A 25,444-nucleotide genomic window follows, 5' to 3' on the forward strand; every position below is an offset into this window, starting at 1 on the left:
AGGTTCAATACAAGTTGAGCTCAATCAACAGTTTTTGTGACACTTACAATGGAAATTGATAGGCCAGTTATTTAGAGGATTTAAAAGAAGAGATGTAAAGCTTATAATTTTATAATTGCACTTTCTTCTTGTAAAATGGACAGCATTTGTGGCATAATGTTGACTGACCACAAAAAAAAAAAAAACCTGATTCACCCATTGTTTTCTTTCAAAAAAGTGTGAATAAATAAAATGGGTCAATTTGTGGAGGATTTAAAAGCAGACATGTGAAGCTTAAAATTCATTAAAAACATATATGGAAAAATTATTTCCTCTGTTAAAACTGACAGCATTTGTGGCTAAATTTGGACAACAACAGCAAAAAAAGAACTCAACCTTTTAAAAAATATATATTAATAAGGTTAAAGTGAGGCACTTCCAATGAAAGTGAATGGGGCCATTTTTGTAGTTGTAGAAGTAAATCAGAACTTCACACAGAAAACATTTACCAGTTTATTTCCTTCTAAAAACTGTTTAGTGCTCTTGCACTAAAACAGAAAACCCCATTCACTTCCAATGTAAGTGCATTACTGTAACCTCAATTATTTAGGAAGACAATGAGGGGCAAGTTGAAAATAAATTTGTACTGAACTGAGAATATTCCTTTAGAGATAGTTGGGTTTACTTAATTTGTGAAATTTATTCCGTTTTGCCCCAACGCAAATCATTCAAACAAATCCTGCATGTTTTTAAACGAGGGAAGGGAGACATGTTGAATAAACGTACATGATTAAGTGTTGATCTCCAAGGGCTGTTGAATAATCAGCGTATTTGTGTAAACACATGTTGTCAGGATCACTAAATATAATTGAATATGACCAGTCAGTTGATGCTATAAGCAATTTTGTTTATGTGTCTTGTTTGTGAACCTCATACTGGATAGATTGAGCAATGTTTGAGCCAAATCGCTATGTCATAGATCTGAGGTCCACCATGTTGACCTAGTTGTTCCCAGTCTTCTAATGTTCAGGACAGAGCACTTTAGGTAATGACCATAAACTGACCTTAAATTCTGATCCAGGCTGACATCCCATGTAACTCAACCCTGCATTTAAATATAACCCTCAACACATGTTTTATCTGTACTTAAAACCAAACCTACCTACAGTAACACCTGTTTCAATGCTGTTTTGCATATTGGAGACCTGCAGTGGCTCAGTGAATTATTTAGGGCCTTTCTTATCAATAAGAAATGCCAAAGTGCCACATCTGTGCACTTGGTGCTTCTCGAGGATGTTCTATTTCTGCCCGCTGTGTAACCTGACGCTGGCTCATGTTTCAGTACCACTGTGACACAGCAGTGGGGGAAACTTTCCACCACACCATCACCAGGGATGCCTGTCTAACGTCGGCCATGATAGCATGGCACCACGGGAAGAAAAGGCCACGGGAACTGATGCAGAATAATCTCATTGATAGCGGCTGACAGGCAGATTGCTTGATAATCTGTTGTAGTGTCAAAAGTGCAATAAAGCAAATGTGGAGTGTGGATAATTAGTTGCTCAAGAGGTAATGGTCACTGAATAAACTAATTAACAAAGTAACAAAATGATCATCAAAGTGGGTTGTGTATGTATGAACTTATTTATTTAATTTATTTTGTTATATAGTGAAGAAGTAGGCTATTCTTTGACAAATATGGACATCTGAGATTTAAAAAAATATTCTAAAAATCTAGCTCGAACCATGTATTTACAAATGTTTGTAATCCTTGTATTCATGTTGGCTTCATACATTTTTAAATACATTTATGTTTAAATAATATTTATATTAACATAATAATATTTTTCATATTTTTTATAATATTTTGATGTTCAATGATATTTTTGATATTTAGTATTTTCTATAAAATATAGAAACCTATAGAAACTACAATTGTTAATGCTTGAACAATGTTTTTTTGACAACAAAGTGGCTTCCTGCATATTGAACCCTGACTTTAATTTGGCACACAAAAGTATATCATGTTAATAATATATTTGTTACAAATACGTGTTTTAAAAAAGCTCAAAAATTATGCTAAGAATTAATTTTTTCCCAAGAATTTTATGACACTATATTAAAAAAAGTAATTAAACTATTCACCTGTAGACTTTCTGAAATAATCTTGTGTCATTTAGTGTCATATTTTCACTTTTTTCTGTTTGCCATTCTTTAATATATATTGCCTTTCATGGTGGCACTATCAAGCTTCAAGACGTGCTTAGAAACCTTCTCAGTCTGTCTTACTGCTCTATCTAGGTATCTTGGTGTAACCTTTCTCTAATTCATCCATCCCAAATATGGAAGTCCCGGAAGCGGCTGCCCGTGGCTCAGCTGAGTGACAGCAGGGGAGCGACGGGGGCACACGACCAGACCGCGCATCTCGCTTTTCCTAAAGAAAACGTGAGAGTAAACCCCGGAACCCTTGTCAGAGGTAGTATTTCGGTAAGAATGACTCTGTGTCATGCTATTATTCCTGGTCGTTAGTGGGACGTTTGGGTCACCCGCTCTGAGCGGGTGGGAGGTTCTCATGGAAACGTGCGCGTTTTTGTGTTTGGAGTCGATTTTGGCATGAACTAGCACACTTTTAGGTTGCAGTGGTGTGTCGGTGTCAGAGGGCAGGGTGCCTTATCTTTTCACTAATTGCAGGATCTGTCAGTTGTTATATCAGCGCGTGCAGGCGTCTGCTGTCTGTGGGATAGAGATGATGAGACAGGCTAGTTACTTTAGCTACATTTTAAGTAATGCTACTGTCTAATAGCCTTGTATAATAGCCTGGTCATAAATCAATAGGGTAGGGTGACATACTCCCCTTGTAGGCGTGTATATTGGCTAGATATTACAATATTCAACATTCCTTTATAAAATGTTTTCATAGTTTTGAATAGTATTTTATGTATATATAATATGTCCCATCACCATATAATCAAACACACATGGCTTGCATATTTGCTATATTTCAAAAGTTTGTTTATAGAAGACATTTTTGCAATTGTATTATTATTTTTATTATTATTATATATATTTTTTTTTTACAAAATATTACCTATTACAAATATAAAAATATAATACAAAAAAGTATTAAAAATGTAACACTACTGCCAATGCTTCTAATTCTAGTGCTATATATATATATATATATATATATATATATATATATATATATATATATATATATATATATATATATATATATATTTTTTTTTTTTTTATAGAAGTTATTTTTTTTTATAGAAGTTATTTTAAATATAAATAGTGGATGAATTGTGGATTTCCTGGTATATGCTTACATAAACACTCACAGACCCTCAGTCACCTTCTCTACCCTGTATACGGGTTAAAGGGTTAGTTCACCGGAATTTTTTTTTAATGTAATTAATAACACACCCTCATGTCGTTCCAAACCCGTGAGACCTCCGTTCATCTTAAAACAGTTTAAGATATTTTAGATTTAGTCCGAGAGTTTCTGTCCCTCCATTGAAAACGTATGTACAGTATTCTGTCCATGTCCAGAAAGGTTATAAAAACATCATCAAAGTAGTCCATGTGACATCAGAGGGTCAGTTAGAATTTTTACATTTGATAATACATTTTGGTCCACAAATAGCAAACACTATGACTTTATTCATCATTGTCTTCTCTTCCGTGTCTGTTGTGAGCGAGTTCAAAACACAGCAGTTTAGTGATATCTGGTTCGCGAACGAATCACTCGATGTAACTGGATCTTCTTGAAACAGTTCACCAAATCGAACTGAATCGTTTTAAACGGTTCGCGTTTTTTTTGTTGTTGATTGATTCTGAACTGATTCTGTGCTAATGTTATGAGCACGGGTAAACCGAAGGCTTGAATGAAGGGCAATCATCACCAATGACACCATTACGTAGAGCGCAAAAGAACCAGTGAACAATTTTCTTTAACCAGTTCATTGAAACGAATTGTCCGGAAGAATCGGTTCACGGAAAAGAACCAAACTTCCCATCACTACTGGTGATCTGAAAACCGATGCAACCGGTTCTTGACTCGAAAACAGGTTAATGTTTTGTACATTATCTGGCTTGGCTTAGTGTTCATCTTCAGTTCTCTCTTCACAGCAGTTCAGTCAGTGTACTGTTTGAGTACATGCATTACTCCGGGATATTGGTTTGTTTTAACTCAGAGGGAGCGTCAGCCACATTAAAAAAGTTAACATCTTAAGTCATTTGTGGATGAATGCTTATTGGAGACGAGAACCGTTTCAAACGATTCAGTTCGATTTGGTGAATGGTTCAAGAAGATCCGGTTACATTGAGTGATTCATTCGTTCGATAAGTTAACTTCATCACTCTTGAAATATTAGTTCAGCAGCATTTATCAAGCGTATGACAGACTAACCACACATATGCCACCAGGCTTAGGCAATAGTATTTTATTTAACAAAGGCCCTCTAGATATTTTGAGTCATTTTTGCCCCTTTAATGTTGAGCACTGTGCTCAAGTCATGTAGCCACTGATTAGATGATCTCTACTTAAGCTGGAGGTTTGGTGCCCTGTGCTTTAGAAACGATTCTGTCCATGTCACAAGCTCAGAGCTTATTCTTCCTCTCTGAAAAGCCCAACTGAGGCCCAGGTCAGGCATTTGGCAGGCCCTAGAGAATTCTCTAGAGAGATAACAAGATGACGTGAGCATTTCCACACTGGGTCACTATTAATTACTGCTGACGTGTGTCACCGAGAGAGTTGCTCTTTTAGCAGCTACATGTTAAATGCAGCAAATACAGCTCTTTTGTTGTCTGTTCTCTCTTTAATGTGCGGGTGAATGAATCAGTGTGGTGCGCTGTTAGCTCCTCGCTGCTATTGTATGATGTTGGATTGTGAAGGTGATCAGGTTAATAAGTTGCTAATTATGTCTGCAGGATTGTGCTCATTTGTATGTGTGATTTCTATATACATTATATCAGTCTTTTTAATTTGGTGGCAGTCATGATTTCTCAATTGAATCAGAATAGTTGATCAGATATATGTATATAAAGGGAATCTACAATACTTTTCAAAAAAATCTGAGATAATAGGTAACAGTCATCACAATGTGGTTATTATTCTTCAGTGATATGAACCAGATTGGATGATCAAATTCCACTTCTTTCCTCTAATAAAAATGATAACGATGACAAACTGTTTTTTAAGATATAATGTTTATTATACCAGCATGAGATTTAATTTCTGCGAAATTTGATTAAATCTATTTATTTAGTACATTTACATTGTTAGCCAAAATGTTTTGAAATTGTAATATTTCATACTTTTTGACCTTTTAAGTGTGTGTGTGTGTGTGTTTGTGTGTGTGTGTATATATATATATATACATACATACATACATACACACACATATATATATATATATATATATATATATATATATATATATATATATATATATATATATATATATATACATACACAGCTATGTATATGTTTGTGTGTGTGTGTGTGTAAATATACATATATATGGTCTTATGACTGATTTGAAGTTTTTTTTATTAATAATGACTAAATGACTAATTATGGCTAAAACATTTCAAATATAGGACAGAATTTGTATTGTGATCAAGTGCTCAGATGGAGGCTGAGACATGTCAAAATAGCAGTGATATTTATGGTTTGTACTGTATACTGGTTGAGGGTTTTAATATGAGGATGAACATGTTAAGTAATTAAATCGTTTGATAAACTGCTGTACTGTTACATTCCTGTTAGCAGATGAGTATTGAGGTGTGGTCATGTGGACGGCTGCCAGTGAACCCTCCACGCCTTCATATACTCAGTGTGTGTCTGCTAGATTTGCAGAAAGCCAATTTGAGCTAATACGTCACCATTTATAATAATATATTAATACCATTGTAATAATAATCCATTCCATTTTTTTTGAAAATGGATGTTATTGATAGGTGTGGTTGGTTAATGTAATGTTTATTGTTATTATTAATCATTGAGTAAACAAAAAGTGTTTTTAACGTAATCCCATTCTTGCAACATTTTGCATACATTATTGTTGTCATGTTTCTCTGGGATATGTGCAGTTGTTTTAATGTAACAGTAAACAGAAATGGATTTATTGACTAGGTTTTATTGACTGGTACTCAGGTCATGAAGTCTCAACAAATCAAACAGCTTTCATAGGCAATAATGGCCTCTGTTTCTCCAGGACCGTTGTCATGGAAGCCCTGGTTGAGCGTCTGGAGCAGGCAGTGATTCGTCTGGAGGCGGTGGCGATCAAACTGCAGAACTGTCCTGGGGGTTTGGTCAATGGGGACATCAGCAGCATGATCAACGGAGGTACCAGAAGAACAACAATGCTTGACAGCAGTTGAATTATTCAGTACCTTCATAGTTTTTATTTATGAAGTATATGATGTAAAAATGCTGTTGTGGTCTGTTTCGAGGAGTCCACAGGGCATTGTCTGTACAGATTATCATAAGAAGAAACCTCTGACCTTTAGGGTTTTCTTCTTCATAGGAAAAATATTCTCATAGGAACAGAGTGGCATTGTTCTTGGCACACTGCACATAGACACAATCTGAAATATATCAGTGAATGGGATTTCTGAATTTTTTCTTGTGCCTCCTCCAGTTTCTAGTTTGTGTTTGCAATTGCTCTTTCAATGTTTTCAGTCTTTTTTCTTTTATTATGACCAATCTTCTTTTTTTTCTAAATATTTTGACTTCTGTTATACATTGTCATAATTAGTGTCATAATTACTACTAATAACAATAATATTGATACTACAATTCATCATAATAATACTACTAATAATTTTAATATGAATTCTTATTTTCAGTAGAATTATTTTGTTTTAGCTGTTTTATACTGTTTTATTTTAGTCATTTTGTTTTGTGTCAAATCACTGAAATACAACTAAATAACTAAAAAATATACAGAAGTCTAAAATTGTTTGTCTTGTATATGCTTGTTTTAAAAAATAATATTGGTTGATCTTTATATTTCATTGTCAAAGATCTCATTAGTTCCTTATCGACAAACTCTTGCAATATTAACATTTCTTGCCTTTTCCAACCCTGACATCCCAAATAATGAATGAGATTTTAAAGAGTCATGTGTTGTTTGTGCTGTTAGACTCTGTTTATTCAGTTGAATTGATTTCTGTGGTCTCTTTGATTTGAAGGTGAATCCGAAAGCATGGAGGCGTTCGATCATTTGCTGAATGGCTCAGTGTCTGAATATTTGAGAACCAGCACAGCTATTGGTGGAGATGTGGCAAAGCATGTAAGTGTGAGCGGTTGTGAATATCAATGTCAATGGAGATTTTACCGAGAGACAGGAATACTGACAGAAGATGAGCAGAGGTAGATAATATAAGAGTGAAGTCGTTCTCCTAAGAGCTCTTAGTTTATAGCACCAAATGACCGCAGAGACTAACAGACGTCCAAGTGTCAGCCCAACAGTACAGCTGCTCCGGGAGCTCACAGCTGTTGCTGGCCAGGTTCACATAACTCTGCTATATTTGACAATTGACTTTTTAAATCCAGTCACACCATAACAAATGGAAAACGTTTTATTAAAATCTGAAAGCAGATGTTTGAAAAATGGAAAAAGTGAAGGTAGAACAGCTTTTGTTTGTCTAAAACTTATTTACAGAGACAACTCTCAGCTTGTTTAAACTGTTACTTATTTTTTGCTGCAGCAATGGAGTGCTATATTAGTGTCTTGTTGGAATGGAAAATTACTGTTTTGCAGTGTTAATAAAAAAAAAAAGGATATATGAACTTCTGGGTTATTATGAAATTATCTAAAATGTTTCAAAAAACACTAAGCATAATAATAATGAAACAACAACAAAAAAAAACAATTCTGATGGTGTTGTTTCAAAATATACTATTGTTTAAAAGTTCAGGAGCCCTTATCATCAATCAATCATCAATCATTTGTCTTAAGTGTAATTTTTTCAAAATTGAGATTCATACATCATCTGAAATCTGAATAAATAAGCTTTCCATTGATGTATGGTTTATTAGGATCAGACAATACTTGGCCGAGATACAACTATTTGAAAATCTGAAATCTCGAGGGTGCAAAAAAAATCTGAATATTGAGAAAATCGCCTTTGAAGTTGTCCAGATGAATTTCTTAGCAATGCGTATTACTAATCAAAAATTAAGTTTTGATATATTTACAGTAGAAAATGTACAAAATATCTTCATGGAACATAATCTTTACTTAATGTCCTAATGATTTTTGGCATAAAAGAAAAAATCAATCATTTTGACCCATACAATGTGTTTTTGGCTATTGCTACAAATACACCCCAGGGACTTAAGACTGGATTTGTGCTCCAGGGTCACATTTGTCAGTGAGTGCTTCTGTCCTAACGCAAGGTACTTTTTGAGATGATAGCATGCAAACAATAACTGAAATGTTGGGGCTTCTTTTTGGCTGACAGTACATAACGGACTATATGGCTTACATTTCGTGGCCAGTAGCTACTGATTGGTAAGAGCCGCTTGAGAAACGAGGCGCTGGACAATGTACTTAGTGTACACAGAGGCACAGTGGCTCATTCTAGTGATGGAATGTAATATTATGAGAAGAGGGAGAGGGAAGGGGTGAAAAAGAGCAGAAAGAAAGTGGGAGAGGGATGTATGTGTCCTCATTGTTAACAGTGGTATTCTCAGAGAGGAAACATTTCCCTTTTGGTATAATAAGAGATGAGAAATGGCTCTTTGAATATGTGTGTGAATGTGTACGCGGGATCTTTCGCTAAGAACTTATCATGTTCTGTAGGTCTGTGTGGATGTGGTCTTTTTGAGGGTTTTCAAATTTGTTCACGCCAACAACCTCCAGAGATGATGATCCCTTAAGAATGCTCTTCCTAAAATATAAAGGCAGCTGTATATTTTCACTGTATACAAACCCATTTATAGAGTGTAAAGTTTACTTGTCATTTTTAAAAAAATAAATACTTTACTTTTATATGAATGTATTAAAATATATGGAAATAATTATATTTATTACACTCGGTTTAAATAGTACTATATAATATAATAAATAAGCACAATGCTTCCCACAAAAAAAATATCAAACAGCACTGTTTTCAACACTGATTATAAAAAGAAATGTTTCTTGAGCAGCAAATCAGCATAGATTTCTGAAGGATCATGTGGCACTGAAGACTGAAAATTCAGAAATAAATTACAGTTTAAAATATATTCATGCTGAATTAAATTCCACAACATTGCTGTTATTTCTATGTTTTTGGTCAAATAAATGTAGCCTTGGTCAGCATAAGAGACTTTTGTCAAAAACATAAAAAAATCTTTCCAACCCCAAACATTGAAAGGTAGTGTACATAATAATATATATTATAATACTTACTAAATAAATATAATTTTTATTTACCCAGTGTTAGAATCTTAGCGGAACATCTTCAGTTGAATTGATGCCTTTGTACTGAAATGTGCAAACAAAGAGAGGTCAATGGGATTTCAAAAAACTGATTAAAACATGATATGTTTTAGGGCTGCACGATAAATCATGAAAATCTGCTCCATGTGAAAGCATGCAGGTGATGGAGATTTACCGCTGATTACAGAACTGGCTTTACTGACAAGATGCACATTAAATATCGCTTGCGATTTATTGTGCAGCCCTAACATGTTTATATTTATGAAAGTGTGATAACTGAAATAAACTATGATTGCACAGTTATTGTTTTTCAATTCAGTTAAGATTGGCATCAAACTTCTGAGAAGAGTTCTAAAAGAGATTACATTTAATATCGCTTTCTCCTCTGCCACACACTGCTGATCTGAACCACCGCAAGATTTTCTTGATTTAACCAGGAGTTATGCAGCGATGACCTTTTGAACCCGAGAGTGTGGGAATTACTGATGAGAGATCCTTTACCTCGAAAGGCAACATTCACCCATCTTAGTTTCTCATCAGTGCTGAAAGAGATGGGCTTGGAGAGCGTTTTATCTCCTATAGTCAGCTCCTTTTAAGGTAAAACAGACCTCTGGCTTTCCCTGTGTTTTGCAAGAGGAAATCTTTTCCTAAATGTAGGATATGCCTCAATTTGTGTGTATGTGTGTGTGTAGCAAAGGGTTCAGTTCTCTCCCTTTAGGCTTTACTTAATTTAGGCGATTCTTTAACTTTGGGTATTTTATGTCCCCAAGGTTGATTTTGATATAACAGAACTAACTTTTTGCTGTATAAAGGTCACATTGAAACGTTCTTCAAAACGTCTTCAAAACGTTCTACTTTGCTTTCATAAATTATTTTGCTGCTTCTCAAATGTCCTTTATGGATTTGATTTTATCGTTATTCCAAAACCTTGGAGTTTCAATCTTATCTGAAAATCCATCATACAAATAGTATTACATTACATTAAATATTAAATAACATGATTAATAACATAATTCATTTGAAAATAGAGTGAAATAATTTCAAAATGTTTTGTGTGAACATTATATTAAAGGAAATAAAGAGAAACAAGGTGTCACTTGTGAACAAAATATATTATTAATATATATATATATATATATATATATATTTTATTTATTTATTTTATTTATTTATTTATTTATTTTTGCATTATCATTCAGCCATTTCTTCTTTTTTTTTCACTTGTTTTTATTTTTTATACAACAGGCAGAGATGGTGAACAATGCCCTGCATGTCCAGCGAGCTTTCCTCAAGATGGCCATGACACACCAGGAGCCAGCAAAGGTAAAACCAGATTAATATGTCTGCATATGATTTCATTCACATTTAAACTAGATGTATTGTAAACTTACGACATGTGACATTTTTACAGTTTTGTGGTCATAAAATAATCAGTTGAACTGAAGCACTGTTAGCATATCCCACACTACAGAGTTTGTCATATTTTAAGCACCATAATAACAATGTTTAGTTTGACTGAAAGTGCCTGCTGGGAGAGTCTCTTCAGCAAATGACCCATATGACTCTGTCTGTGGAGTCTCAACAGATGTCTACCTGCAAATTTCTTCTGGATTGTGACATAAGTTTGAGTGACGCGTAAGTCACATACAGAAGGAAGGTTTGGAGGGGGATTTGATTATTGGTTGTTGATTAGATGGAGGCAAGAAATGTGCTTCAGAAGAAATCATGATTTAATATTTGTTTAAAAAAATAACAGTATATGAGGCTGATTAAACAATCAAACAACATAAATCAACATTTGCTGGACATTTACTCACCCTCAGGCCTTCCAATATAAAGATTAATTTTTCTTTTTTTCATTGGAACGGATTTGGAGAAATTTATTGTTTCATCACTTGGATCATCTGCAGTGAATGGGTGCCGTCAGAATGAGAGTCCAAACAGCTGATAAAAACAACTAATAATCCACAAGTAATCCATGTGACTCCAGTCCATCAGTGAACGTTCGGTGAAGGGAAAAGCTGTGCATTTGTAAAAAATAAATAAATAAAATAAATAACATTAATTTACAAGTTTATTATCATTAAAATGTCACTTCTGACTAAAATGCAAAATAAAGTCCATCATCCATAATAATGCTTTCTCCAGTAAAAAAAAGTACATATCCACTTGTTATCCACTATCATCAATATCCATGAAATTTTTGTTTAAAACTGTTTTGCTAAACAGTGCTTGATCTATGCATATTTCTTCTGATACAGATGAGAGGACTCTAATTTTAACCAGAGGCATTGGTTTAAAGTTAAAATGTCTTAATGATGATTGTGTTGATTACAGACTAGCAGCTTTCCACTGCATGAGTTTATAGTGATGTTTTTATCAGCTGTTTAGACTCTCATTCTGACGGCACCCATTCACTGCAGAGGATCCACTGATGAGCATTTGATGTAATACTGAATTTCTCCAAATCTGGTCAGATGAATGAATTCATCTACATCTCGAATGGCCTGAGGGTGAGTACATTTCTAGCCAATTTTAAATTTTTTGGGTGAACTTTTCCTTTAAGGGTTATTATAAATTCAGTGCTTTTCAACTTAAAACGATCTGTTCTGCTGTAATGCCGACCTCATACTCTCCTCCATACTGTTCTGAGCGATGTGGTCAGCCATGCGACTATAGTTTCTGTTCACATTGGGATTACCTCTCCTGTTTTAAAGATTGCCAATGCGACACATTCCTGGTGCATTCACACAGTGGCCAGGGGGAAGTGCAGGGGGCCAGCGTGATGTCATGTCATCGGACTTTGGTTCATGTTGCCCAAACAGAAAGAAGATCAGAGGCCAAAGGCTATTGGACGAAAGTAGGATGGAGAATTAAACACTGGATAATAAACACACAGGTGGTTGGAAAAGCGCTGTAGCAAGACTGTTTGCAATATTTCGTGTGTTTTTGTTCAGATGTTAATAGTGATTCATGTTTAATTTGAACACAGATTCAATATTTACTGAACTCATTGAGATGTACACAGCTGAGGGCCAAATCTCTGATCTGTATGTGTCAGACTAATGGCCATTGGCAGAAAATCCCATGAGATAAGATGTTTGTCTTGCACCGTTTGTGCAAACAGACATGAATGATACCTTAAATCATGTTTGTTGAGGACAGTTGTGCTATTCCTTTTCTAAGCAAATCTAATGCTAATTAAATGAGGCAAAAAAACGCCTATAGACATGCATAGGGGAATAACAACCTAGCATGAACAATCTCACATTGTGGTGGTTGTATCTAATAACTAATTCAAAACACATCTGCAATGGTCAGATACATTGGTGAGGGGATGAGGGTATTTCTGCCACAAATCTGAATGGAAAAACACTCAACCTGAATTAGATATGCTAAGAAAAGACTGGCAAATATCTATGTAGGACTCTACTGTACACACAGTCACCCCAGCTCAGCTTCAAAATAATTCTTAAATACGTTTTTTTTTTACAAACATTCTCTTACTCACTCACACACACACACAAACACACTATGTTTAGCCATTGTTCCTCTCCATCAGTAGTGTGAAGTGCATATAGCTCCCAGGAGGGAAGCTGGACAGTTGCCCTAAACCTCTGGCTTTTCTCTCTCTGTATATGTGTGTGCGGGACTGTGCTTGCATTCTGTGGCTTTTTATGGGCATGTTCTATATTTGAGCCGGTGTGTTTCTGTGGCCCGGGTCACATGACAGGCCTGTCGCTGGATGAGGAGCGTTTGTGTGGCCTTTAGGCCGCAGCTGTTTCTCTCGAATTCCTCGTATAAAAGAGTTGTTCACAGTCAAAATGCATTGCACCGTGACTGACCAAGATGTTCAGTCTTGGGACAATAGTGAGGTCTTTTCTGTTGGTTCAGAGCATATTTGTCCATATGTTAATTTCTGGCCTTTTTAAGTAACTTTTTTAGTTCATAGAGTAAATATGTGTCCAATTATTTATCTAGAATTAGATTAGATTTTTTTTTTCTCATTAAATTACAACTATTTAATAAAATAAAAAAGTGAAATATTAAATTGCAAAAATTTAAATACATATTTTATTTTATGTAATTTAGATAATTATTATTATTTTTAAATAATTTAACATTTATAGTAGGTATTTTCCGTCTGTTCAAGGGATATATATTCACATCTTAATTCCTGGTTAATTTGAGTAAAGTAAATTATACCTTCCAGAGTTATATAGCTAATATATTTCCAATTAAACAGTATATTGAGAGTTTTTTATTTCATTATATTTTATTATATAGATAGATATTCTCAAAAATAGGATAAGCTAAGTGCAATCCTCTATTTTCTTACAATATAATTCATAATCTGCCAAGAAAGCTCTTAGCTCTGGCTCCATTCATAGCTCAGAGATAGGTAGGCTAATTCTGTCCCTCTCCTCAGCTGAGCATGATGGGAAGGGAAGTTCATAATGATGCTAGAGAGTTACTTGCACTTCGGACAGGTCTTAACAAGGGTTGAAATGTCCAGTATTGATGAAAAAGGCATCTTTGTTCACAGAAATGGAAATCATGTGCATGTTGTTATTGGAGGAATTTCTGTAAATACACTTTCGCTCTTTCTCTTTGGCTCCCCCTCGCTCTTTATCACTTTATGTCACACTTACACAGTCCACAACCCTCCACATTTCACACCAAAAACCAATGATGAGTCACATTCTGCCACAAAATGTGTAAATATAAGTGAACAAACACACATTGTACCAACATATACTGTCTAAAAACACACCGTCTGTCTTGTTTGTTTATCTGTCACTTATTTGATGAGGTTGAAGTCAGGTCAATTCTGTGATTTCATCTGATTTGCACATGAAGTTCAGCTGATAAGCCTGACTGAAAACATGAAGCGGTATTTTCATAAGAAATGGACTGAAATGGTGGACATGGCAACTGCTTGAACATAAGCATAAATACAAAAACGTTCATTTAACAAAGGAAACAGTGTGTTCCCTCTCGCCCTTGTTCAGAGGTAAACTGTAAACATCAGTACGGGACAGGGCCTTACAAGGCGAGGGGGATCTCCCCATCCCGGGCTGGAATGCGGAGTGGGAGGGTCGTGAAGCTCACTGGACGTTTCATTGGAAAAAACGTTCCCGCTATTAAAAGTCCGCTTGGGTGCCTCAGGCTCTGTGTTTTTCTCTGTGCTTGCTTAAAAGCTCCAATGAAATCAAAATCCAAGTTGCTGTGGAGTAGCTTTTTGTCCATGTTTTTTTAGTTTTAAAATACACTGTATGCTAATACTCTTTAAAATCGACACAGCTGAATTTTATAAGATCTGTCTTCAGGTCCTCAGTCACATTTTAGTTTTAGCGAACAATAACAAAACTGGATATGTGCTGCTCAAACTTCCCATCTCAAGTGGAAATATGTCAAAAAAACATCTTTAATAGAATAGAGTGAAATCTCTACAGAAATCTCCTTTTGTTCTTCTTTGAAATATACCATGAAGGCTGGGCTCACAGAGTTAACTGAATTATTAGACTAAGTTGATTGAATTATAAAAGTAAGGGATGGATATTTTATGAGTGGAAGTTTCAAATGAAATCACTAAAATGCCCAAGTACTGTGTTTATGCTGTTATTCCCATTCAGACAGAGATGGCTGACCTCCTCAGACCCCTCTCCGGCCAGATCCAGGAGATCCAGAATTTCCGGGAGAAGAAGCGTGGCAGCAGTCTGTTCAACCACCTGTCTGCCGTGAGCGAGAGCATCCCCGCTCTGGGCTGGGTGGCCGTGGTGAGCACTTCTCTCTGTCTCATACGTCCCGTGGACTGGGTGGTGTATTCTAGTCACTAACCTCCTGTATACAAACATATTTCTGTTATAACCGATCCAGAAAATGCCTGGTTTGGCTCATGCATCTTTTGCATTTTGAGTGGCTTAATGTTAAGGTTGCACTTTCAGATTCAGTCATGTCTTGATGCTAGCGATGAAAAGCCCACCAAATACACTTCAAACAATACCAAATCCATCCATTAGGCATATGTTCTTTGATTGTGACAACAGGCCGACCTCACACAAACCATCCGAGTCACTGGTGAGAGGACCACCAAACTGATGTTTGAATTTATGATCATTTTCTCTTATGTAAACTCCTCTGATGTCTTTACGGTGGATGGCTGTATCTAATCTCTGCAAAGGGAATTTGGACTAAGACAGATCTGGACTGTATCATTTTTTGCTTTAAACTACCGCTGCTGTTTACATCAGAGTTTCAGAGCCTCAGTAATAGTGCTTGACTGGAAATTGATCGTTTTTTTTTTTTCTGTGCTTTTTATTTATATTAATAAGTAAGCTTCTTTAACATTGATTTGAGCCTTTGTTTTCTTGCTCTGTCATACAGTGTCAGAAACCAGGGCCGTATGTGAAGGAGATGAACGATGCCGCAATTTTCTACACAAACAGAGTCCTTAAAGATTACAAAGACACGTATGTGCATTGTTTTTAATTATTTAGTTCATATCAGGTCAGTTTGATATGTTAATGTGAAATGTCCCTTACAAGGTATTGTGATAATGGTTACCATAGCCATATATAACGGTATTTCTATTTGCTACACAAAGGATCTTCAAATGATAACATGATTCTACTGTACTTTGTTAATTTTTGTTAAACACAAAAAGTAATTTTCCCTCACAATCATCTAGCACATGCACATTTATGTTTTGATAAGAAAATAAGATTTATTTGTTCAATTGAACAATGCCATTGAAAGTTTTTGTTGTTTTTTCACTGACCCTAGAGACCCCCGTCATGCTGAGTGGGTGCGTTCCTATCTAAACATCTGGACTGAACTTCAGACCTACATCAAGGAGCACCACACAACTGGACTCATCTGGAGCAGGACTGTGAGTGAGACTTTCAGTTGGGATATGAGTTCAGGCTGACCTCACCTCACCTTGTCTGTATTCAGGAAGTATGATGTGAAAGTTCTTTGCCAGACGTAGAATAAGTACAGTTGTTGGTAATCAAAACCCTACATGAAGAAGTTAATTTGTCAATTTCTTAAAGACATAAACATTTTCAGTGCTTGCTATTATGTTTCAAATTAGAAAAAAATGAAACTGCAGTACTGAAGAGCATATTTTCCATGTTTGGTCATACAGAGGCTGGTTGAATGCAGATGATTAACAGCTATACTATGCACATCCATCTAGATAAATAGTACAGTTATATTCATGCATGGCTGCCTTGGAAATGAATCTCTTCCAGTTAGGGATGCATACTGCTTATTACCCCACCGGAGTTTGAGTATTTTTAATTTATCAGTATATCATTCGATATCACATTTTTAATTCTTCATGATAATTTCCTTTATAATTTTACATTTAGATCCCAGTTTCTTTCATCTAACACTCACTTAAAGTTAATCTTTAAAAACACTAATAATTTACTAGTAATGACAATGTATAATGTAATCTTTAGCCAATTTCAAAACTAATATTAATTATTTAGTGTACATTATTTGTTATTTTGTGTTGCCTTTATGTAAAACAACTAAACTGAGTTTAATCTATGAATAGAGTTTATTCTATATACAATATTGTTCAAAAGTTAAGAAATAAATTCAGCCAGGATGCATTCAGTTGATCAACAGTGGCACTAAAGACATTTATAGTGTTACAAATGATGTTTCAAATAAATGTTGTTCTTATGAACCTCATATTCATCAGAGAAAAATATTAAAATAAAATGTATCATGGTTTCCGAAAAAATATCAAGCAGCACAGCTGTTTTCTACATCGCCATCACAAACTAAATGACATTTTAACCCTTTAGACTACCCTAACCCTAACCCATATTTCACAATGTTATCATTTTTAATATAAATTTGATGCCTTGTTGAGTATAAGAGACTAATTTTAGAAACATAAAGAAAAAATCTTACCAACCCCAAACATTTGAACTGTTTTTACGGACTTATACTTTACTGATAATATGTAGCAGTGTGTCTGGTTACAAAGAGTTTTAGAATATATATATATATTTTTTTTTTTATTTTCAAACAACAGCTTCAAACTACTATTATGCATTTGAAAGAATACACAGTTATCCCCTTAAGTAGTTCTGGGACTTTTTGGGATGCTAAATCTTGTCTGTCACGAGGTGAAATAGTGTGTGTCAAACAGAAACCTGAGAGCCCTCACTGACTGTGTGTCAGCTGTCCCTCCTGCCATGAGTGTGTGTGGAGGACTGTATGGTGTGGACAGGTGGTCATCTGGCTCTTTTTGCATGGGGGGTTTACCATAGAAATGCCCCCAACAAAAGCCTAGTGTGTCTATGGCTTACACACCTGCTCTCACACACACTCCTCGTAATTCAACCTCACTTCTCATATATTCCACATTATACCTTTCCTTTGACTTCATTTACTTCTGTATATCCTCACGCATCAGACACTGATCAGATCACTATGTATTTGTCTGCCATGTTTTCCAACTTCCTCTAACAGTTTGTTTAAGTACCTTTGCCTTTTCACCTCTTCACAAGGCACTGACCTTTTGGGTCAGAGGTTGGGTTGCCCAACTGTTTAACCTATGCTGAACATCAGCACAATTATTGGGGTTAGAAATGTGGGTGTTTGTACAAGACAGGAAAAGATGAGTGTGCAACAGTTGTTTAAGCCAGTTTAAGTGTTGAAGTGGGAACCGTGTGCAACTGTCAATGGCAGCTGTGCTGACAATATAGAACAGACATAAGTGTGCCGTCAGGGTCACACAATAGCCAACTGTGCCACACTGATCTGCTCTTTTACTTTAAATGTTGTTAAATAAGATTATCCCAGTTGTGCCAGAAACACATGGAGTGATATGAAATTGTTTTGAAAATCAGGATCTGATTATTAGAGAAAATCATCAGTGAAACACCAATTGAGTATTGTTTACTTAGCACAATCCATGTAGCAAGGCTTGTCTCACTTTACTTATATTTATTGTAGAATTTTGTAGAAGTTTTAAAATTTTATAATATGTGTGGATAGATTTGAACACACATACTCATTCTTTATTATCTATCTATCTATCTATCTATCTATCTATCTATCTATCTATCTATCTATCTGTCTGTCTGTCTGTCTGTCTGTCTATCTATCAGCTTTTTATTTAAAGTCATCTCTCTAAAATTAAAATGTAGAAAAATATTGATTTTTTTAAAACCATTTAAATTATACAAACCTAAAAAATAAAAAAATAAAAAACATACAAAAATATTTCCTACCAATATAACCGTGTTTCATGTGTAACATTTCAGACTTTTGTTTTAAAAAACATATATTATAAATATGCAATATACATTTAACAAAACAAAAAAATAAAATCACATTTTTATATATATATATATAACTTCTTTTAATGTTGATTTTATGGAGGTCACCTTTTTGACACTGCATAGTCTCCATTCAGGGTCAGCAACTCTACAGACTGTAATCTATTGCCTCATACGCCACCTACTGGAGTATGACTCCCATTGCAGTGAATTCATCATCATGGGGTTAAAATGACATTTAAATAACCATTTTACTTTTTAAAAAGAAAAATTGTTATTTGAGGCTGTGAGTTTACAGCTATACTGTGAATTCTGTGACATAAATATTGTGTTTTTAGTTTTGTTTTTAATTATGAGTTTTCAGCTTTTCCTGGACTAACTCTGATGTTCTCCACAGGGTCCTGTAGCCCCTCCCTCGCTGTTCAGTGCTCCCTCTGATGGTACCTGCGCTCCTCCACCTCCTCCTCCACCACCATGTCCTCCTCCAGTGTTCATGGATAACAGCCCTAAATCCGAGGACACATCAGCCCAGCATTCAGCTCTGTTTGCACAGCTCAACCAGGGAGAGGCCATCACTAAAGGTGGACAGGAAAACACCGCCAGACTACAAAACACTATACTGCCATCAAAACTGACATCAGGTCACGTGTTCTGCCTCCAGGTTTAAAACATGTGTCTGACAAGCAGAAGACCCATAAGAACCCTAACTTGCGCTCGGGAGGAAGGACACACCAGGCATCTCCAGCCAAAAGTCAGAACCCCGGCTCGTCTGCCTGTGCATCTGCCAAGAAACATTCCCCCGTGCTGGAGCTGGAAGGAAAGAAGTGGAGGGTGGTAGGTGCCCTCGGCCCATAAACCTGCACATGTCTGACTGTGTTCAGCGTTACACCACCCTACACAATATAGTGCTCCTAATTATATAATAATTCTCAGTTGTATAGGAATTGTCTTCCAAAAAGTGGGTTTGATGAATGTAGAAATTTATTAATATTACACTAGCCACATACTTATAAACTAGGCTACTGAATCCTGCACTTGTAGTGACATTCTATTGATTTACCATGACTACAGCATGTGTTTAGTGGATCTATTGTGTGTGTTTGTCCTGTAGGAGCATCAGCAGCGGTCTCAGGACCTGGTGATAGAGGAGACCGAGCTCAGACAGGTGGTTTATGTCTTTAGCTGTAGCAACTCCACGCTCCAGATCAAAGGCAAAGTCAACTCCATCATAGTGGGTAAGAGGAGCTCCTCATAACACCAGCTGCTCTCATTCAGTAACGTTATCTTCTCCTTTATCATTGCACCACACACCACGCCTGGCCATTGTCTGTCTCTCTCTCTTCACAGATAATTGTAAGAAGCTCGGACTCGTGTTTGACAGTGTGGTTGGCATCGTCGAGATCATCAACTCCAGAGACATTCAGCTTCAGGTTAGACGTAAATGTTTTTGCATGACAAGATGCAGGCTGAAGTGTTTTGATCTGTGAGTGATCTGCACTCAGGGTTGTTATTGTGAAAGAGAATGTGTTGGCATAATGTATGTGCATGAATTATGGTCATCACTGCCTGAATCAATAAAGAATATCCCTGTCAACACAACTACGAATGTTGATGGTATGAATGTACGATCTGTTGATACTGAAGAGACGCTAATGTACATAAATTACAGAGTCATGCTTCAAACTTCAATTTTGTAGCTGCTGTGTGCCGTTATAGCAAGAATTACTAAGACGTTGCTACATAATATTGTCAAACTCATCAACCATATACAGAACCATACTAAAGTTTCGAAGTATAATTTTCTTAAGACATTTTTTTATCTGCAAGGATTCATTAAATTGATCATTAGTGACAAAAATGTTCTGTTTCAAATAAATGCTATTCTTTTCCATTTTATAATAATCAAAGTATCCTGAAAACAATAAGCAGCACAGCTGTTTTTACTTAAAAATGATAAATGATAAAAATGATTTCTGAAGGATCATGTTATACTGAAGAAAATTCAGATTTGTCATTACATGAATAAATTACTTTTTAAAAAACGTATTTTCCAAGTCGCACTTTTTTTCATAGTTTGGCTGGTGCTGCGACTTATAGTCAGGTGCGACTTATTTATCAAAATTTATTTGACATGAACCGAGAGAAATGAACCAAGAGAAAAAATTAGTGTCTACAGCTACGAGAGGGCGCTCTATGCTGCTCAGTGCTCCTGTAGTCTACCACTGAGCAGCATAGAGCGCCCTCTCACGGCTGTAGATGGTAATGTTTTCTCTTGATTCTTGGTTCTAAATAAATGCAACTTATATTGAGAATGAGGAGTTGTCGTCATATCACAAAGCCCCTCCCTCGATATCACGGTCTCCGTCTTGTTGGAAGGATACCGGCGGCGAAACAGGATTGTTTACATGTGTTGTTAAGAGGAGGATTCTCGCAATTCTGCACTGTTTTACCATGACTGGAAGTTAATGCTGCGTTAAAAACTGCTGAAGAACCTCACACGATACATATGGTAAACATAGGAAAAATGAAATACAGTTTTTTTTTAGGTTACATCAAGCGCAAAACAGCGGTATTTGGAGAAGCTCTCAAGCGGCACAGAGACCTGGGCCATTTACCTCCATGCACACATATGGACATTGGGAATTATATATTTTTTGGTTTAAGTTACTACACAATGCAGGAGTTTAAAAGCCACAAGTCTTTGGAAAGTTACGAGGCTTTCTGCTGTGGCTGGGTCCATCTACAGCATCTATATATATATAACTTTTTTTAATGTTGATTTTATGGAGGTCACCTTTTTGACACTGCATAGTCTCCATTCAGGGTCAGCAACTCTACAGACTGTAATCTGTTGCCTCATACGCCACCTACTGGAGAATGACTCCCATTGCAGTGAATTCATCATCATGGGGTTAAAATGACATTTAAATAACCATTTTACTTTTTAAAAAGAAAAATTGTTATTTGAGGCTGTGAATTTACAGCTATACTGTGAATTCTGTGACATAAATATTGTCTATAATATCTACAGCAGGTGATGAAAACAGTGTTGTACTGGTCAAAGTAAGTTTATTCACATGCATTTTAGCGTATTGTCATTACATTGCATTTAGAATGCACTTCTTGACCAAAATGACAAAGTAATTAACTGCGACTGAACACTAGATTGTAACGAGATCAATGTATACGAACGTTTCCAACATGTTTTGATGTAGGCTAAAGCTGTGTATGTTTAGTTATAATTTGATTTTAACCCAATGACACATACTGTACCAGGTTCTTTTTGTTGGGGGCTGCAAAGTGGACAAACCAGTTCTGGGTTAGCTAGGGTAGTTAAATGTGTGATTGCGAGATGTAAATGTCCGGGTTAGATTAAAGCCATTAACAGCGTGAATGCAAAGTGACTTACATTGTAAACAATATAATTCCCAATGTCAATATGTGTGCACTGAGGTAAATTGTTCAGGTCTCTGTGCCGCTGCAGGGAGCTGCCTGAGAGCTTCTCCAAACACCGCTGTTTTGCGCTTGGTGTGAGCTTGTTCCTGTAAGGTCCTCTTTCTTTCGCCTTATGTTTTTGCATTGCTTTACTTTCTTCCTTTTCTTTCGCATATTCGTAGATCCGTCTCGATCTGTTCCGCCGACAAAATAAATGCGCAAAAATGAAAGCGCTCTGAAATGTTTAGTCGCGCCTCTGTGAAGTTCTCAAGGCATTGCCTCTTGCAACAAATAGCGTATCCTGCCATCAGGGCCGACCGGCTCAGACCCCTCCCAAATCAACCCAAATCGGCACGTGACTCCTCAATCTCAATATGTTTTTTTTTGCTCATCATGATGTATTTTTGGACTGATGCGACTTATACTCAGGTGCGACTTAGAGTCCGAAAAATACGGGTATATTAAAATAGAGTTATTTGAAATGTAATGTTTCACAATATTACTTGTTTTATTGTATTTGTATCAAGTAAATGCAGCCGTGTTGAGCATAAGAGACTTTTGTAGCTCGTTTTCACCAAGTAGGAACTCATGGCTCAAAAGTGCTAATTCTTTTATTCTTTTAATTGTCGTTTTTGACTTTGGACTATATTTCGTTGCATGTGAACACCACATAACTTGTTTTTGGCCTTTCAGGTGATGGGAAAAGTTCCTACTATTTCCATTAACAAGACTGAGGGGTGCCATGTCTACTTGAGCAAGGATTCACTTGACTGTGAGATTGTCAGTGCCAAGAGCTCCGAGATGAACGTCCTTGTTCCTGAGGGAGAAGATGATTATGTGAGTTTATTTACACTGAAAATAGCTACCAACAGAGCTACCCTAACCTTTAATTTTAACAAACAACTTTCTTGATAGATTATATCATGGTACCAAAATAACAATGTTCCATTCCAGAGGTTTGACCTGCTTTACATTCAAATGTTTTAGAGACATTGTTTATACATTATTTGACTGATATGTTCTTGTATATTCAACAGAGGGAGTTTCCAATCCCAGAGCAGTTTAAAACGGTTTGGGACGGCTCCAGTCTGGTGACAGAGCCCGCAAAGATTGCTGGTTGATTCCTTTTGCAGTTTTGTCATCTCTTTCCTTTTACCCAGAATTCTTCATGCACTTTCACTGTATCACACTGTTAGATGAGACGTAAGAATTCATACATTGTGGTAGTGTGAATTGTAGATTAAGGCTCTTAAAATTCAAATTAAGAGCAAAATATGGACAAACAAGTGTCATTTTCAAAATATATGAATAATTATGCATAAAAAATACACAGGATGACAACATTATGTAGTTCAGTCAGCAACTCAAAGTAAAACTCCAAGTAAAATAATAAATAAACAATTACATTTTTTTTTCTGTCTTTTTTGACATTATAAAATACTTTGTCTTTATGTCATAAATTCTCATGTTAAATACATTTTGGTTCTTTTTAGAAGCAATAAAAAGACAGAATATTTTTAAATATATTATGACTTTTTAGGTATAACTTGTTTTTTATAGGGAAACTAGCCCTTTGTGTTTTGTGCAGTAACATTCGACATTTACTACAGATTTACTTTCTGATCATAACATTTTCTTCTGCAAAAAAAACAAAAAAAAACATGTTTATTTGGAATGGTAAACTTGTATGTTCAGGCTTTGGACGCAGAATATGTGATTTCATGAGCAGAGGAGAAAAATCAACAGACATTTTACAATCAAACCGCTTTTTATTCTATGAGTCTGATAACTGGTCTTTGTTCTGGAAATGAATCAGTGCCTCTGGAGGAATTTTTATAAGATTTGATATTATTTTAATATAGTTCAAATATTGCTTTATATTTTATTTATAATCTCAGACTGCTCATTTTTTAAATTAACTTTTGTTCATCAAATGTTTGCATTGACAGCCACCACATGTCATTCAACACCATCAGGGCTGTAATTACATCTGCTGTGCTATAACTTAGTATTCGGCTAATAAATATCAAACTTTGTGTCCAAAATAGTTTCTAAATGTTCTCACATTGTACTTTTTACATCTGCGTAAAAATTTCAATGCTTTAAATGGTTCTTCAACAGGAACATCATATATGGGAGTGAAACTCATAGATTCTGTCCCTGTCAGTGAATTTAAACAGAGCAGCAATGGGGAAACATCAACTTGGCAAACGAGAACAGAATGTGAAATATTCACCTTGTGAATGCTGGTCATTGAAAGCAATACAAAACATAAATTAATTTAAAATGATAGAGCTTTAAACTTAAATGAACAACTTGTATAAATGTTTAATGTGACACACACACACACACACACACACACACACACGCACACATACCATGTCCTACTACATGTCCTAATACACAGATTGTAAAAGCACAGCTTAAGTATTTCACCTAACTGAGAGAGTAAAAGCTTCATGGTGCCATCTGCTGGCAAACGGAATCTTTATAATATATTACACGACACCAAACATAATTTTTTTAGGTTTATTTGTTGTTGTACAATCTTTTTTATTGAATGTTCATTTACATTTGTAAGATGCTATACTGTATCGCGTATAAAAATCTACTTTAAAAATCAAAAACTTGAAGATGAAATTAAATAGAATTATTTCACCTCTGATCTGTTTCCAGCTAGTACTTAATGACCATGTTTCTTTATGTTGAGTCTTGGGTGAAAAGCATCTCTGGCTCTAGATCTGATTCCTTCTCCTCTTTTTCTAAAGAAGTGGCAGATTGACTATTCCTGTATTCCTTGCCCACAGATAAATTGCTGTTGTCTTTTAGTGGGTTCCTTAAAGGGTTAGTTCACCCATAAATCAAAATTATGTCATAAATGACTCACCCTCACTCTCAACCCGTGAGACCTCCATTCATCTTAGGAACACAGTTTAAGATATTTTAGATTTAGTCCGAGAGCTTTCTGATCCTCCATTGAAAATGTTCTGTATCTATGGTATACTGTCCATGTCCAGAAAGGTAAGAAAAACATCATCAGATTAGTCCATGTGACATTAGAATTTGTTGAAGCATCGAAAATACATTTTGGTCCAAAAATAGCAAAAACTAAGGGCACATTCACTGCAGTGTAGAGATATCCAGTTCGCGAATGAATCATTCGATGTAACCAGATCTTCCTGAACCAGTTCACCAAATCGACTGAATTGTTTACAATGGTTCACGTCTCCAATACGCATTAATCCACAAATGACTTAAGCTGTTAACTTTTTTAATGTGGCT

The 25,444-nt window shown here is 35.6% G+C and overlaps 1 protein-coding gene across 3 annotated transcripts; it reads left to right on the plus strand.

The window, feature by feature from the left end:
- Positions 1-2,272: 2,272 nt before the first annotated feature.
- On the plus strand, positions 2,273-23,574 carry LOC113062289 (adenylyl cyclase-associated protein 2-like). 3 transcript variants are annotated; one of them, XM_026232036.1, is made up of 13 exons: positions 2,273-2,466; positions 6,204-6,334; positions 7,183-7,283; positions 10,665-10,742; positions 15,056-15,199; positions 15,807-15,892; positions 16,206-16,311; positions 19,125-19,308; positions 19,389-19,561; positions 19,839-19,962; positions 20,075-20,157; positions 22,856-22,999; positions 23,200-23,574. In XM_026232036.1, exons 2-13 carry the CDS (start codon positions 6,214-6,216, stop codon positions 23,281-23,283), a joined length of 1,428 nt encoding a protein of 475 aa, XP_026087821.1. In that variant the 5' UTR covers positions 2,273-2,466; positions 6,204-6,213; the 3' UTR covers positions 23,284-23,574. The 3 variants fall into 3 exon arrangements, with proteins under 3 accessions (XP_026087821.1, XP_026087822.1, XP_026087823.1); XM_026232037.1 differs by lacking the exons at positions 2,273-2,466; positions 6,204-6,334; positions 7,183-7,283 and adding an exon at positions 9,655-10,016; XM_026232038.1 differs by lacking the exons at positions 2,273-2,466; positions 6,204-6,334; positions 7,183-7,283 and adding an exon at positions 11,803-11,932 and having other exon boundaries at positions 10,680-10,742.
- Positions 23,575-25,444: the final 1,870 nt, after the last annotated feature.

This window comes from Carassius auratus, chromosome 44 (genome assembly GCF_003368295.1).
Source record: "Carassius auratus strain Wakin chromosome 44, ASM336829v1, whole genome shotgun sequence".
Classification (NCBI taxonomy): Eukaryota; Metazoa; Chordata; class Actinopteri; order Cypriniformes; family Cyprinidae; genus Carassius; species Carassius auratus.

Excerpts from the sequence above, each read along its gene's own strand:
- LOC113062289 (XM_026232036.1), top strand. The coding sequence starts at position 6,214 with ATGGAAGCCCTGGTTGAGCGTCTGGAGCAGGCAGTGATTCGTCTGGAG. Across the intron at positions 15,893-16,205 it reads CTTAAAGATTACAAAGACAC|AGACCCCCGTCATGCTGAGT; the intron begins GTATGTGCATTG and ends CACTGACCCTAG. Across the intron at positions 19,963-20,074 it reads AGTCAACTCCATCATAGTGG|ATAATTGTAAGAAGCTCGGA; the intron begins GTAAGAGGAGCT and ends CTCTCTTCACAG.